The sequence below is a fragment of the Pan troglodytes genome, chromosome 5 (genome assembly GCF_028858775.2).
Source record: "Pan troglodytes isolate AG18354 chromosome 5, NHGRI_mPanTro3-v2.0_pri, whole genome shotgun sequence".
Lineage (NCBI taxonomy): Eukaryota > Metazoa > Chordata > Mammalia > Primates > Hominidae > Pan > Pan troglodytes.
In genome coordinates this window covers 164113108-164129116 of record NC_072403.2, presented here as the reverse complement: position 1 = coordinate 164129116, position 16009 = coordinate 164113108, and the positions used below count along the sequence as shown (strand labels likewise).

Here is a 16009-nt window from a genome sequence, read left to right as displayed (position 1 = left end):
CTAAACTTACCCAGACATGTGACGTCTGCAAGTATCTAATTTGAATGATAATCCTGGATGCTTACCAGAAGTAATGTTGCTCAGACTTCTCACGATAATAGATAAATAAAAATACTGTGACGCTTCACCCAAAAATTATCTTTAAAGTAATAATGGAAAGAAACATGGGACATTTCTCCTAAAAAAAAGAGTGATCCCTGTCCTGCAAATAAATGTCAAGTTTAATAAGCCAAGGCTTATTAATCCTACTACCCATGCCCTACAGGCTCACCTCTGCTCCCCCAGCACACATGCACACTGTATTTTGCTATTTGTAGTAAAAACACAATTTTTTAAAAAATGAAAAAGAACTGCTTAAATGTTCACCCCTGTCGACTTTACTAAATTTACACATTTGTTTGAAAGAGGAACTTGTCCCTAATGGACTATATGAACACACATTTCCATGTCATGATGCCCTTGACATCTTGCATACTAACCACTCTGACTTGGAACTCATTCGATATTACAAAAGCTATCCTGTAATTTATTTTTCTAATGTAGATGGTCTTATGGAACAGTGTTTACTTGCATCCTTTTGTGCTTTGGATCTTTTGATCATATTTGTGAGTTTTGAACCAAAAAAAGAATGAATTTTAGTACTTGACAAATAGAGCACTGGCAAATGTTGAATCTAGAAGTAAAACTTAATACACACTTAATATCAAATAAAAATTTTAAAATGAAAACATGTTAATTAAATAAACACAATTCGCTTAGAATATTCATTATTAATGTTTAGCAACCACTTAAACAGTACCCAGTTTAGTGCAAAGCACTGAGTTTAGCATGGCCGGGGTAGGGAAATAGCCAAATATGGAAATTCACATTTCCAGCTTTCCAAGGAAGTTACCATGGAGGAGACCAATTAATGCATAAATAATACCAGGGAACTAAAATAAGGAAGGGAGAAAACAAGCACTCCAACCTCTAGTAAAACCCTGATGACATTACCATCCCCAAGCCTAGTAAGTGTTCAGATCCTACGAAATCTGAAGTCATGTAGGAGAGGCTGCTGAGAAGACATTCCTACAGATGTAAAAGCAGGACGGACCTCTCTGTGCTGTGTGCCATTCTTCAGCCCTCTTCCAGTGGGTTTATTGATGGTAAACTCTTCTTTCAGTCTGGGGCACTATGGCCAGAGCCATGTAAAATTCCATGTCCATGCTGTGGTCGATCAAATGCACTCCATGAGCTTTGTACCCAGTAGCCATAATAAAACTGTCATTCACTGACTGATGCCCAGATGAATTTTGTCTTAGCCATGAGAGAAATGTGAGTGAGTTGTATGTAAAAGTTCTTGGAAATAGTGTTCAAGGCCAATGCCTTGAAGTGTCTGGGGGACAGGGTACAATTTGTATTTATAAAGCTAATTGGGGAAATCTTATCTCGAGTGGAATTGTAAGTCACAATAAACATTGCAACATATTTTCATTTTCTACCAAAAGAATATATTGTGAAATATGAACATAATTTTTTAAATACACATTTTTTAAAACAATAAAAGATAATGCTCCCGAGGGTTTTTACAAACTGAAAATGTTATTCAAATAGAAGTATTATTAATTACAATTATTAAAATATAGATATTATTAACAGCTGACCATAGTGAAAATCCTTTAAGAGCATTTATATGACAGTGCTTTGAGGAAAAATGACAAAAAGGAAAAGCGATCATGTTGTCAAATGACTACATTTTCACTTGAGAGAGACACATTGATTTATTGAAACTGGAACAGAAGTGATGATATCAATTTTAAGCAACTAAAAATAAATCAAATGTTCAAAATACTTTGATTATGAGACATTTTCTTCAGAACAGTGTGTCTTGATCAGAGAAACGTATCAGAACCACCTGGCGGTGGTGGCTGGTGGTTGGCACCTGTGGTTTGAAAGCACCCTCCACTGACTGTGTGACAATCCCAGCTTGAGAATCACTTCTTTAAATGCCTGGAAGTAATGTGGGGGCGGGGGAGGGGGGCGCGAATATCTGATGACTCTAAGTGTATAAGTTGTCAATCTTTGAGAACATTCTATTGCAGATCCCTGCCTTTAAATGTATCACAAACCTAGAGTCTTACAAGTCATGTTGCTCTTGACATATTTTCAAGAAGATAGATACCTCTTCAGTTGAGCCAAGATGACACCCTAGCAGCTTGAAGTATTTTGCTCATCTGCTGTTTACCTCTGTTATGAGCAGTGCCAATTAGGTGGCCATATTTCCTGAACCAAAAGGCGAGACTCATAGTCTAAAGGTAGCAGCAATTTTTAAATAAGGGCACTAATAGATCATTGATCATATGCTTATTATCACCATGACCTTTCTCTTTAGAGCAATCTGTGTACACTCAGCCATGTCAGGCTCTTAACAGGGAGTCAATAATTGATTTTTGCTGTAAGTAGGTAGTAATGGAGTTGAGAAATACTACCTGTGGTTCTTCCCAAACTTCTGATCACACCCTGCTCACACTGGGAAAACTGTGTTCAAAACTAATTTATCTATCTCTGCTCCTGTGCCCTGGACCCCTGCCTCCTCTGCATCCTTGCTCCTTTGTCTGTATTCATCTCTAATTTCTATCCACCTTTTTCTTCTGTCTTTGGCTTCTTCCACATGAGTTTCTAACTCTCTGCCTAAAAAGATTGTTAAAGCCCAGTGTTCTCCTCTGCACGCAAGAGAAACATGAGTGGGCCTCTCGCTGAAGTGGGACATTCCCCCTTCTCTGCCCACAGGGTGAAGAAGCTGAAGGAGACCCTGGTAGCCGTGCAGCAGCTTGATAAGAACATGAGCAGCCTGAGGACCTGGCTCGCTCACATCGAGTCAGAGCTGGCCAAGCCAATAGTCTACGATTCCTGTAACTCGGAAGAAATACAGAGAAAGCTTAATGAGCAGCAGGTAAGACTTAAAATGGAAATGGAATTAATAAGCCATGGAATATCTGTCCTCCTGGCCAGGATGATGGGGTGGGCATGAGATGGTGCCTGGAGATGGAAGGTCAGCAGGGAGCTAGGCAGGACTGGTGAGGAAGGGGGCTTTGCCTAGGCAGGCGATTGAGGCCAACAGGTTCCATGTCACTGCAGAGTTCAGCCTTACAAAGATGGTTGTGCCATTGTACAGTTAGTGTCATCCATCCACCAAGAAGCCTTCTAAGATGGTAGGTAAGGTGGAGTTGCAATTACGTATCTAAAACAGTGCTAACAGATTGGTTTATTTATTTGAGAGTCACTAGCCCTAGCCCACTACCATACACTTAGATAGGACTGAAAGGAGCCCCCCTGCCCCCGACTTTTTTCCTGTGTATAGTGTTTGGGAAAAGATTACAAGGCATACTTAGAATTTTTCAAGTTGAAAAAATTTTGTTTTGCAAAAAGAATTGCATGACCTGCAGATCGCACACAGTAATTCCACTTTCATGTGTGTAGCAAAGATAGAATATCTCACTGGCAGCGTACAACCCAACAAAGCAAAAAGGGATGATCCTGGAAAATGTATACAGAAGAAATTTTCACCTCCCATTCCCTCCCTCATTTATTCTTTCTTTTTTTTTTTTTTTCTGAGACAGAGTCTCGCTCTGTTGCCCAGGCTGGAGTGTAGTAGTGCGATCTCAGCTCACTGCAACCTCCACTTCCCAGGTTCAAGCGATTCTCCTGCCTCAGCCTCCCAAGTAGCTGAGATTACAGGCATGCACCACCATGCCTGGCTAATTTTTGTATTGTTAATAGAGACGGAGTTTCGCCATGATGGCCAAGCTGGTCTCAAACTCCTGACCTCAAGTGATCTGCCCACCCTCGGCCTCCCAAAGTGCTGGGATTACAGGCGTGAGCCACTGTGCCAGGCCCCCTCATTTATCCTTGCTAAGTATATCGGACTCCAGTTGCCAATAGCAAACACTGTAAATCCCCCGCTAGAGGTATTGTTACTCCATGCATTTAGGTTGCTTTGAATATTCTATCCACACTCTGGTTCTCTCCATTACATTTAGGCCATTGCAGCAAAGTTGCTTAATTTTAAAATGCTATAAAATGTAAATACCTCCTATTTTAAAAATCTTATAGTTTATATACTTACTTCATTTTACAGACTATTTAAGCCAATGAAATAGGTGTCAAGATACAGTTTTGGGTGTTGAGGTATTTTTAATATTAAAATTATCATTAAAATTTTTTTCTTTCTAATGAATATATAGTAATTGTACATATGTGTGGGGTACAACGTGGTGCTTCAATGCATATTTTCATAGTGTAGTAATCAAACAAACTGAGGTAATTTGATTACCATATCTATCACTTTAAACATCTATCATTTCTTACAATACTCAAAATCTTCTCTTCTAGCTATCTTGAAACATACACTATATTCCATTGCTTTAAAAAAACTGTTAGAGGCCGGGCGCGGTGGCTCACGCCTGTAATCCCAGCACTTTGGGAGGCCGAGGCGGGCGGATCACGAGGTCAGGAGATCGAGACCATCCTGGCTAACACGGTGAAACCCCGTCTCTACTAAAAATACAAAAAATTAGCCGGGCGTGGTAGCGGGCGCCTGTAGTCCCAGCTACTCGGGAGGCTGAGGCAGGAGAATGGCGTGAACCCGGGAGGCGGAGCTTGCAGTGAGCCGAGATCGCGCCACTGCACTCCAGCCTGGGCGACAGAGCGAGACTCCGTCTCAAAAAAAAAAAAAAAAAAAAAAAAAAAACTGTTAGCAAGACATTTTTCAATTTTTATGAAATTAAAGTTTTCTGATGGGTGGTGATGTTTGAGATTCTGATGATTGAATTGTAGGGATCCTGGTTGGCATCCGGCTTCCCAGATTCTTCCAGAGAACTTGGTAATGATGTCTATAGTGATGAGTTGAAATGCAAATGGCGGGTATCGTAATTTCACAAGTGTATGAAAATCAACAAAATATCTAGTTAAATATGGAAAATTGATCATATGTATTTATAGCCCCACCTACTACTAAAACCCCAATAAAATGATGGTAGAGAGGGAAAAAGGTTAAAACCACAATGGCAAAGAGAACAAGAGAGAAAATGGTAGAGATGACAGACATCCAACATAATTTTGCAAGATAGAAAGTGGATAGATCAGTGATGTTGTTAACAGAATGGAGGGTGGAGAAAGTTGATTCATGCCACAGAGTTCGAAGAAGGCTCAGAAAGTGGAGATCAGGTGAAGCTGAAAGTTGAGTTGCCTATTGAGCTGTAAAATGGAAGATTACTTGAAAATCTGAATAAGGTGTGCTGAGACTGGCAGATTCCTCCTAAGCACAGCCAGCCAGGGAACTCTGCTTCCTTTACTCAGGTAGAAGACCAGATGATTACTCTCTGGAGAAGGCAAACCAGAGGGACCCTGGGTTTGGGGATCAGGACACCATGGAGGCTAGAGTCACTATGTTAAAAACGGGGAGATGATGTGAATGGCTCAATACCAAATGCTAGGGCTCCCAGCCCGCTTCCCCAGCTTGGCTCCCACTATGTCAGTACCCAGGCTTACACCCTAGCCAGGAGATTGGAGCATCCTTTCTGGAGAACTGATCAGACAAGCGAAAAGTACCTTCAATTAGTGATACTTAAGGTAACCCAGAAAAGGCCAGACCCCTGCCTAACTCTCCACAGGGAAGCCTCCCAATTGACATACTTTAGGTGCATACACAGCTTCTATAGCTGACTCATTCTTGAATATGTGTGGGTAGGCAAGAATCCTCACCACTTAAGAAAGCTTCTACCATTAAGAAAAAAAAAATAAATAGAGGGAAATAAAGAAAGGAACAATCAGAGGAAACACATTGTAGAGAAAGAAAATATAAACAAAACAAAACAAACAAACTCACAGAAATGAGAGGTTTTGCATTCATAAAATGATAGGATGCCATTTTTCTTTAAAAAAAGCATTCAGAATGGAGACTATCTTCCACAGAGTAAAACAAAAAGATAAATATATGAAAAATAGGAGAGAAATATAGACATAAACATAATAAAATTAACAATAATGCCAGAGTTTCAAAATCCAATTCAGTTATTTTGTAAAAGTCCCCTGCTAAAAAAAGTAAAGAAAATACAGAGGAGAAAATGACCATAGTAGTAATGTAATATATATATATATTTATTATTAAATAATATATGTTTATTATGAAATAAATAATGTAGTAATGTAAAAATATATTTTATATATTTATTATTAAATATATATTTATATTTTTTGTTACATTACTATAATGTTAATTTTCTCCTCTCCATTTTCTTTATTCTTTTTTGGGGGGACTTTGATAAAATAACTGAATTGGATTTTGAAACTCTCGCATTATTGTTAATTTTATTATGTTTATGTCTATATTTCTCTCCTATTTTTCATATATTTATCTTTTTGTTTACTTTGTGGAAGATTACACGTATATGTGTACACACATTACACATATGTGTGTGTATATATATTCATATATATATCTAAAATGAAAAACATGCATTTGCAGATGATAAGGGCCGTATGAGTGCCCAGGAAAATGTAAAACAAAGCAAAGCCACACTGTAAAATTGCAAAACACAAGGGATAAGGAGATCCTAAAGGTTTCCAGGATGAAATAAACTCTGGCTTCTCCAAAACAATACTGGGAGCTGGAAGACAATGGCTCTAACTTCAGAAAGCGGAGAAAAATTCTTTATAATTTAGAATTTTATACCCTGCCACTTAATATCTACAAATTTTACCTCCTATGTACCCATTTTCAGGAAGCTAATGAAAGGTATGCTACATACATGAAAGTGAGAGGAAAATACACTTCATACTTGCTACACAGGCTACGTACTACTATGCTATATATGCTGCATGTGCTACACGCACTAAAGCAAGAGGGGAAATGCTATTCAACTCAGGAGAAAGAAAAAGGGAATTCCCAGAGTGAAGGTGCAGGAAAGTCCCTGATGACAGCTGTACTGCAGCCAAGCCAGCACCTGTCCAGATGGGAGCAGGGGCTCTGGGTGCTCTAGGAGGGATGTTTCCAGGAGGAGCCAGGAGGGGCTAGATTATCTGATGGGCTTAACCACTCCGGAAGGAGTTTTATTAGTTCAATAAGAGAGATAATAGAAGCAAGCATTATAAATTTGAGAGAGAGAGAGGATTGTAAAATCCAGGAAAATGAGTTATCAGGAGATCGAGACCATCCTGGCCAACATGGTGAAACCCCGTCTCTACTAAAAATACAAAAATTTAGCTGGGCGTGGTGGTGCTTGCCTGTAATCCCAGCTACTCGGGAGGCTGAGGCAGGAGAATCGCTTGAACCAGGGAGTCGGAGGTTGCAGTGAGCGGAGATCGCGCCACTGTACTCTAGCTTGGCGACAGACTGAGACTCTGTCTAAAAAAAAAAAGAAAAGAAACATAACCATAGTATGTTTTGTTCCTCAAATGTGAAAAATATTAAATAACCATAATCATGAGAACAGTGATTATTACCCTAGCTCTAAGTTGTACTGTAACAGTCATTAGAGTTCAGTCAGCCATGTAGAAGTTTATTTCTTCTCTACTATACAAGAATTCATAAAGTATGGACAAATCAAGCAGTAGCTATGTTACTTAGAAATAGAGAAGTTATATATTACTGAGAAATATAGAAATAGGTTGAATGTGGCGGCTCACCCCTGTAATCCTAATACTTCGAGAGGCCAAGGCAGAAGGATCACTTGAGGCCAGGAATTTGAGGCTGCAGTGAGCCATAATCACACCCCTGCACTCCAGCCTGGGTGACAGAGCAAGACCCTGTCTCAAAAAATTAAAAAGGGTAGAAGTAATACCAGAAGAAAGAGCTGCAAGAGATGGAAATGGTTGCTGCTGAACAGGTGAACTCCGGGGTGGAAAACATGCTGCTTTCTTCAGAACCTGCTAGTAGTTTTTTACTTTTTACTACGTTAAATATGCACATATAGCTTTTTAATTAAATTTTAAATTAAGACTTTAAAAAGTCCTGTACACCAGTGGTTAAAAGTAAACTTTCTGGGTTCAGATCTTGGCCTCACTACATTCCCATATGATCTGGGACAAAGCCATAACTATTTGAACCCTTAGAGCCCTGATTTATAGAACACCAATCATCAGAGTCCACACCACACAGTGTGATTATACAAATTACTAAGAAGAAGCACTGAGCACAGTGCCTACCTAACACAAAGTCAGGGCTTGATAAATTTTATTTTAATCATGTCACAGTTACCACAGTTTCCCTTGTGGAAAATTTTTAAGAATGATTCTGTCTCTACTAAAAATACGAAAATTAGCTGGGCATGGTGGTGCGCGCCTGTAGTCCCAGCTACTCAGGAGGCTGAAGCAGGAGAATTGCTTGAACCTGGGAGGCGGAGGTTGCAGTGAGCCGAGATTGTGCCACTGCACTCCAGTCTGCAGACAGAGCGAGACTCCGTCTCAAAAAAAAAAAAAGTTAAAGCTGAGCCTAAAACTTTGTCTTAGGGCACTTATGTATGATTATAAATCCCCTCAAATCTTAGGGTTGCTATTTCATATATTGATTTTAACAAAAACTTTTGAGTATTTAGGGAAAATGAAATAAAAATGCTAACTTTCTTAAATGCATGGTTTATGTCCAGGGGCCTAACACTTCTTCCAAATGTATATGCTTGCACAAAATGTAGTTTAAGACCTCAAATGTACTTGGTAATCTCATTTACAGAATTATTTGTCTTTATATTTATCTTTAAGCAAATACTAAGTTTAATTTTTATATTACTTCATTTTATATTTTTTAGAACAGCAATTCCTGTGACATATTGTTTCATGTAAGTGAAGGAGGTTATGTCAGAGATTTGAAAGGACTGTTTATAAAAATATAAATATTTTAGTAAAATTTATCGTCTAGTGTCTAGTTTACAAAATCTCCAAAATTAATTAAAGGCACTATGACATTTGACAATAGCTAGTGTTTTCATAGATGTTGGAACATGGCATCAAGGAAAAAAATAAGAGGAAGAGCAACACAAGAATATAAATCCCAGGTATCTGCGTAAATTGAGGAATTTTTAGAGCAAGAGAAAAAATAAGCAAATTCAAGAACTTCCTGATAAAAGAAAAGGAAAACACATTAAGGACATTGATGAATATAGTAAACAAAAAATGATACCGGTAGAGCTTACTTTTAATAATGGAATACTTACTTGGAGTAAATGGAGTTAAAAGTTCAATAGAGAAAACAACATACAATTTGAATTTACATTTTATACAGTTAAAATGAAGATTTCACATTGTGGGACTCCAGGGAAATCCAATGCTTTGTTTGTATCATAAAACATTTTACTTCTGCCCTACATTAAAAGTTGCTCTATGCCAGGCGCAGTGGCTCACACCTGTAATTCCAGCACTTTGGGAGGCCGAGGTGGGCGGATCACCTGGTCAGGAGTTCCAGACCAGCCTGTCCAACATGGGGAAACCCCGTCTCTACTAAAAACACAAAAATTAGCCAGGCATGGTGGTGGGCGCCTATAATCCCAGCTACTCAGGAGGCTGAGGCAGGAGAATCAGGAGGAGAATCAGGCAGGAGGTTGCAGTGAGCTGAGATCATGCCACTGCCCTCCAGCCTGGGCAACAGAGTGAGACTCCATCTGAAAAAAAAAAAAAAGAAGTTGTTCTCTGAGGAAACTGCTGATGTCATGCATGATATAGAACCTAGGTCCCTTAAACAGTATTTCTACATATTTGTGGGGCACATATGATATTTTGTTACATGCATAAACTGTGTAATGATCAAGTCAGAGTATTTGGGGTGTCCGTCACCTCTGGTATTTATTATTTCTATGTGTTGGGAATGTTTCAATTTCTCTCTTCTAGCTATTTTGAAATATGCAGTACATTGTTGTTAACTATAGTCATTCTACTCTATCGAACGTTAAGACTTATTCCCTCTAACTGTATGTTTGTGTCTATTGACACCTCACTTCATTGCCCCCAAACACTCTTCCCAGCCTCTGCTATCTGGCGTTCTACTCTCTACCTCCATGAGATCAACTTTTTTAGCTCCCACATACAAGTGAGAATGTGTGATATTTGTGTTTTTGTACCTGGCTTATTTCACTTAACATAGTGACCTCCAGTTCCATCCATGTTGCTGCAAACAACATAATTTCATTTTTTTATGACCGAATAATATTCCATTGTGTATATATATGCCACTTTTTCTTTATTTGTTCGTCCATTGATAACCATGTTACCTTTTAATGATGGTGGAATTAACTGTTTAAAAAAGAATGCAAATCAGCTGGGCGTGGTGGCTCACACTTGTAATCCCAGCACTTTGGAAGGCCTAGGTGGGTGGATCACCTGAGGTCAGGAGTTCAAGACCAGCCTGGCCAACATGGTAAAACCCTGTCTCTACAAAAATACAAAAACCAGCCAGGCATGATGGCGGGTACCTGTAATCCCAGCTACTTGGGAGGCTGAGGCAGGAAAATCACTTGAACTCGGGAGGCAGAAGTTTCCATGAGCTGATATTGTGCCATTGCTCTCCAGCCTGGGTGACAGAGTGAGACTCCATCCCAAAAAAAAAAAAAAAGTAAATCTTTGGATCTTAAAGCCCAGTTCTTGAGTGCCAGGTCTAGCACATGCATATATACAGGCCCTCGGTATCTACGGTTCTACACTGGTGGATTCCACCAACCGTAGATCAAAAGTATTTGGAAAACAATTTGCATCTGTATTGAATACATACAGACTTTTTATTCTTGTCATGATTCCCTAAACAATACAGTATAAGAACAATTTCTATAGCATTTACATTGTATTAGGTATTATAAGTAATCTCAAGATGATTTAAAGTGTACGGAAGGATGTGTGTAGGAGGTATGCAAATACTACAGCATTCAATATCAAGGACTTAAGCATCCATGGGTTTTGGTGTCCGAGGGAAGGTCTGGAACCAATCCCCTGACAGATACTAAGAGATGATGATTGATTGATTGGCATGAAAGTGATGTATTCGTGAAGTAGAGTCTGGGGCAAGATTCATTTTTTATTGATTAAAGAAGTTAGTTTTACTCTTGGTGTAGACTATTTCATTTGTTCAGTCTATATTTTGGCATTGCTCGCATAGCCAAAACATTTCTACATCCATTTTCTAGTACTTTTGAGCTTGCTGGATTTCATAAATGAGGCTCAATAAATGTCATACATTCAAGGAAATTAAATATTTGTCAAGATGTAGCCTAGCCATTTACCAACATAGGTTGCTTCAGTTTCTCTCATCTGTATACATGTAATTGTTGAATAAAGCCTGTTACGTTCCCCTGCAGGAGCTTCAGAGAGACATAGAGAAGCACAGTACAGGTGTTGCATCTGTCCTCAACCTGTGTGAAGTCCTGCTGCACGACTGTGACGCCTGTGCCACTGATGCCGAGTGTGACTCTATACAGCAGGCTACGAGAAACCTGGACCGGCGGTGGAGAAACATTTGTGCTATGTCCATGGAAAGGAGGCTGAAGTGAGCTGGGATGCTGAAACAGATAGGGAAGAGGAAAGACCAAAAAGAAAATAAAAATCACCCAGAGTATCCACTATTCACTCTTTCCTGTTGGTTACAATGTCCAAAAATAGCTGTGGCTTCCCAAACTTACTATTGTCTACATTTAGTTGGGAAAATAAGTAGGTATAAAGGTAATATATAAATATAACAAGCCAAGTTATGTCTGACCTAACAGTTGAAATATAATACGGAAACATAAAAATACACCCTTGTCAAACAAGCATAACATTACAGAATGTGTGGCTGTGAGAACAGTAACATTCTTTTATTAAAAATTAAATAATAAAAGCAGATTTATCTTTAAGCCCTTTGAAATTCAAGGTGGCAGAAAATCGTGCTGTGTTACAAAGTGATCATCATGGCTGTGCTCTCTGGTAAACTGTTGAAAGCTTAATATTTGTCCTGCTGTCATAGATTGACTTTTGTCAGTGTGAGTTGAATGTTGGACTTAAATGGATTTTCCGACCTTGTCTTTATTTCCGTAAGACACTGGCCTGAGTGCACACTGTAAACCTGGTGTTGCTTTTCTAAACTTGTTGCGCACATTCAAGGCAGCTCGTGTGATGTGCTTGTAATTTTCAATTTGACTAATTCAAAATCCAGAGTTGCAGGACGTGTTTTTAAAAAAATAAAACAGCTGTTTTATTTTAGCTCAAGCAGTTGTCTCTCTTGCTCTCTGGTCAAATTTGGCTCGAGGAATGGTTATCGTTTGGCACAACAGTTGCCTCTGTGGGCACCCTTAATCCAGTCGCAGGCAGCAGACCGGGTTCTGGAGCGAAAACAGTCTCCAATAATCTGAATCTGTTCTTTCATTTTCTGCCCCAGAATCGAAGAGACGTGGCGATTGTGGCAGAAATTTCTGGATGACTATTCACGTTTTGAAGATTGGCTGAAGTCTTCAGAAAGGACAGCTGCTTTTCCCAGCTCTTCTGGGGTGATCTATACAGTTGCCAAGGAAGAACTAAAGAAATTTGAGGTAATCTATAATTCCAAATTTTTAGTCCTTATTTTGCTATTAAAGTAGCCAGCTGGTAGTTGGAGTTCCAAGACCTAAACTAGCTGTTCACCACGTTATCTGCTCAAATTGCTGCATGAGGACTTTGCAGCCATCTTTATTATGACCTCATACATAGTCATATGTATGAAGGGGGAAAAAGAGGTTTTTATTTTAAGATTATCAAGAAGCATAAATACTGTAGTAATGAAGAGAGATTCTATTAGAAAAGAAGAATCGTGATTCCTCCCAAAAGATCTTGGTATGATTTTTATTTCAGAATTATTCCACAGTCAACCATCTTTTCTAAGATTAAAATATGATTTTTTTATACCATAAAAATCTACCTTCCACATACATTTTTTGTATTTTCTTTACCTAATCGCAGCGTGTATATGTGTGTGTGTGTGTGTGTGTGTGTGTGTGTGTTTGATAAAAGAGTTGACTCTAGAATGGAATAAAACATTTTCATTAGAATTCATTTCTAATTACACAGTGAAGAGTAGTACTGGTCTTGAGTCACCAAAACTTTTCAATTGCTCTGAGATGAAAATAGCTGTAGTGTAATCCTATTCATAAAGAAAGAAGTTATCCAAGAATTGATTCCAATACCTTGCCTGCTTGCACAATCTCGAGTCCACTCTATCACTGTTGTACAATGAAGCTCTGACTTCTCAGCTGCCTTTCATTTTCATGGAAGACCTGACCTAGCCCAAAATTGACCATTTTTAAATTTGAAGGTGTTTTTCCCTTCAGTTCCCACTAATAGGCAGTTGTGTACTCAGGTATGTTAACAGCAAAGAGTTCAGAAGCATTCTGACCATTGCTAATTATGCCCCCAAGTTCCTCGAGATCTTTAGAAATAAGACTGAAAATGTAATGAAATGTAGCTGCATTCATTTTTACCTTGCAACATCAGGTAACCAGGCATTTACTGAGGCCTATGATGGGAAATAAGAAGTTCGCTTTTTATTCTTATGGAGTTTAAAATCTCAGGGTTGTACATGGACAGCTATATGAATCTAGAAAAATGTTCAAATACTTTGAAATGGATGAATTACTCTGATGTCTGAATGATGAATGAATTCATATGTAACTAGACCACTAAATTAAAATAAACAACACTTTTATTCCTATATAAAAGATACTCCCTTAGAAAACTACTAGTAAAAAGCACAGTAAACTCTGCAGTAGATTCCAGGTCATCTCGATGTGAATGAATGCTAGTGGAGAGCTGCTCAACTGCATCTTACACCCTCGCTTCATAAAGGTTAAAACCTTTTATAATTGGCTTATACTGCAAAGCAGATTATATAAGATTCTTTTTGATGCTATTTTAGACTCTCAGATTTTAAAGCAAAAGTTAGCCTTATAGTTAGCTTCTATAATGATTGATTTTATTATTTATCATGAATTTTGTAGTTAATTTTCTTAAGAGACAGAAATGAATTGCAGAAACGAAGTTGTGCTTGGGGGCAGTCTTTAGCTGGTCCAATCGCATGAACGTTTGGGATGGACGTGGGTGTGCTGGGGTATCTGCCTGGGGGTACTCCAACCTTACCCCAGTGGGCAAACACGTACTGGGACTTCCAGTCATGGCCAGAGCTGAACTTTCCTTACCACTCCCTTTGCTGGAGAAATAACTTAAGGTTTTTAGACTGGAAGCTAGGATTTCCTAGGATGAAGGCTCTGAAAGCAGCTCTCACAAGGAAAGCAATTTAAGAGACAGAAATGTGGTCACATGTAAACAGTGTGATGAGCCAAGGAAAACAGAAATTTGGGGATTTGATGAGTGCAGTTCAATTTATTAATTATAGTTTTCATTTTGGTCTAATGCCAAGATAAAAATCAGTCATAAATCATACAAATGATTTTTTTTAAAGCTTCATTTTATTTTGGCCAAATGACTCTTATGCTATAGGGCTCTTCTACATTGGAGGGAAAAGGCAGAAAAGAATATTTTACCTTCAGAATCTCTAAACTGACCCTGGGATAGCCTCAAAAGTAAATTGATGCTACTGTGTGGCTGGTACACTAGCTCTAACATGTTTTATAAAAACTAATTAAATCACAGGAACAACAAAAAAGAAACAGAGCATGTTCCAAATTTTTTAAAATATAAAGTTACTTGTATTTTACTAAATTACTTTTCTTAAAAGCTTATAACAGCTTGATTTTTTGGAAGACCTTTTGCAAAAGGTAGTTTTAAGTTTTTTCCTAATGGACAGCAGAATTGAGGTAATTTCTAGATTTTTAGAAAAGTACATATTTTACAAATAAACAGTTCCATTATAGATATCTTTTTCTCCATATTGACAGCAGAAGTCGTCAACATTTCAAACTCACATTTCCACACACACGTGTATATTTTTTATAGTGGTTTGCTTTGTGGGAATATTTGTTTCCAGGACATTAAATATTTTTAAAGCTACGTGTATATGTGTGTGTATGTATGTGTGTGTGTCTATATATGTGTGTTGGGTGCGTGTGTGTTTATTCATTACTACTCCCCATTTTCATATTTTTTTGATAGATTCTCCCTTTCCTTTAAGTTACGCTGACTAGATGACTTTGCATTAACAAGGGGAAGTGTACCGTTATTAGACATCATTCTTTCCCTCTGTGATAGTGTAACTTCCCATTCTCCCAGACGCTACAATAAGAAAACCAGGAGCCACTACTGAGAGTCCTTCGCTGATTTCTCACACTGATATGCTTCTCTGTGGCCTTAGGCTTTCCAGCGACAGGTCCACGAGTGCCTGACGCAGCTGGAACTGATCAACAAGCAGTACCGCCGCCTGGCCAGGGAGAACCGCACTGATTCAGCGTGTAGCCTCAAACAGATGGTTCACGAAGGCAACCAGAGATGGGACAACCTGCAAAAGCGTGTCACCTCCATCTTGCGCAGACTCAAGGTTTTTGCCATGCCTCGTCTGTAATTTAGAGGCCAGAGGATGGGATTGGGCCATTTGAATGCAGTCTTGAGACACAGTCTCAGTGATTTTGTAAGAATGGGATGGCAGGAGGAGTAAACTGGGGAGTGATATAGCAAAGGATTGCAGGCTTCTCATTGCTTGCTGAGAAAATGACTTTACAGAACACTGGAATTCTCTGTGCCATCTCCATATGTTTAGAAGGACTTTTAATAAAAATAATTGTTACTACTTTCCTCTTGCCTTCCAGCATTTTATTGGCCAGCGTGAGGAGTTTGAGACTGCGCGGGACAGCATTCTGGTCTGGCTCACAGAGATGGATCTGCAGCTCACTAATATTGAACATTTTTCTGAGTGTGATGTTCAAGCTAAAATAAAGCAACTCAAGGTAATAGATTATTTTTCAAGTTACCAATGTGAAGAAAGCCTGAAAAGGAAAGGATTTGTGGCTCTTTTGTGAAGAACATAGCAAATAACTTTTCTTTTGAAAAATTAGTTCTGGACGGCAAAAAAATTCAGAAAATGTAAAATATATAA

The 16009-nt window shown here is 38.6% G+C and overlaps 1 protein-coding gene across 9 annotated transcripts in view; it reads left to right on the top strand.

The window, feature by feature from the left end:
- The window catches only part of SYNE1 (spectrin repeat containing nuclear envelope protein 1), a 518706-nt gene that overhangs the window by 473122 nt on the left and 29575 nt on the right, over nucleotides 1-16009 (top strand). For all 9 annotated transcript variants that reach the window (XM_016956737.4, XM_016956730.4, XM_063813578.1 and 6 more), the window contains 5 exons: nucleotides 2770-2932; nucleotides 11316-11503; nucleotides 12371-12521; nucleotides 15272-15454; nucleotides 15723-15860. In XM_016956737.4, the coding sequence (XP_016812226.3) occupies nucleotides 2770-2932; nucleotides 11316-11503; nucleotides 12371-12521; nucleotides 15272-15454; nucleotides 15723-15860 (823 nt within the window). The remainder of the gene's footprint in view (nucleotides 1-2769; nucleotides 2933-11315; nucleotides 11504-12370; nucleotides 12522-15271; nucleotides 15455-15722; nucleotides 15861-16009) is intronic.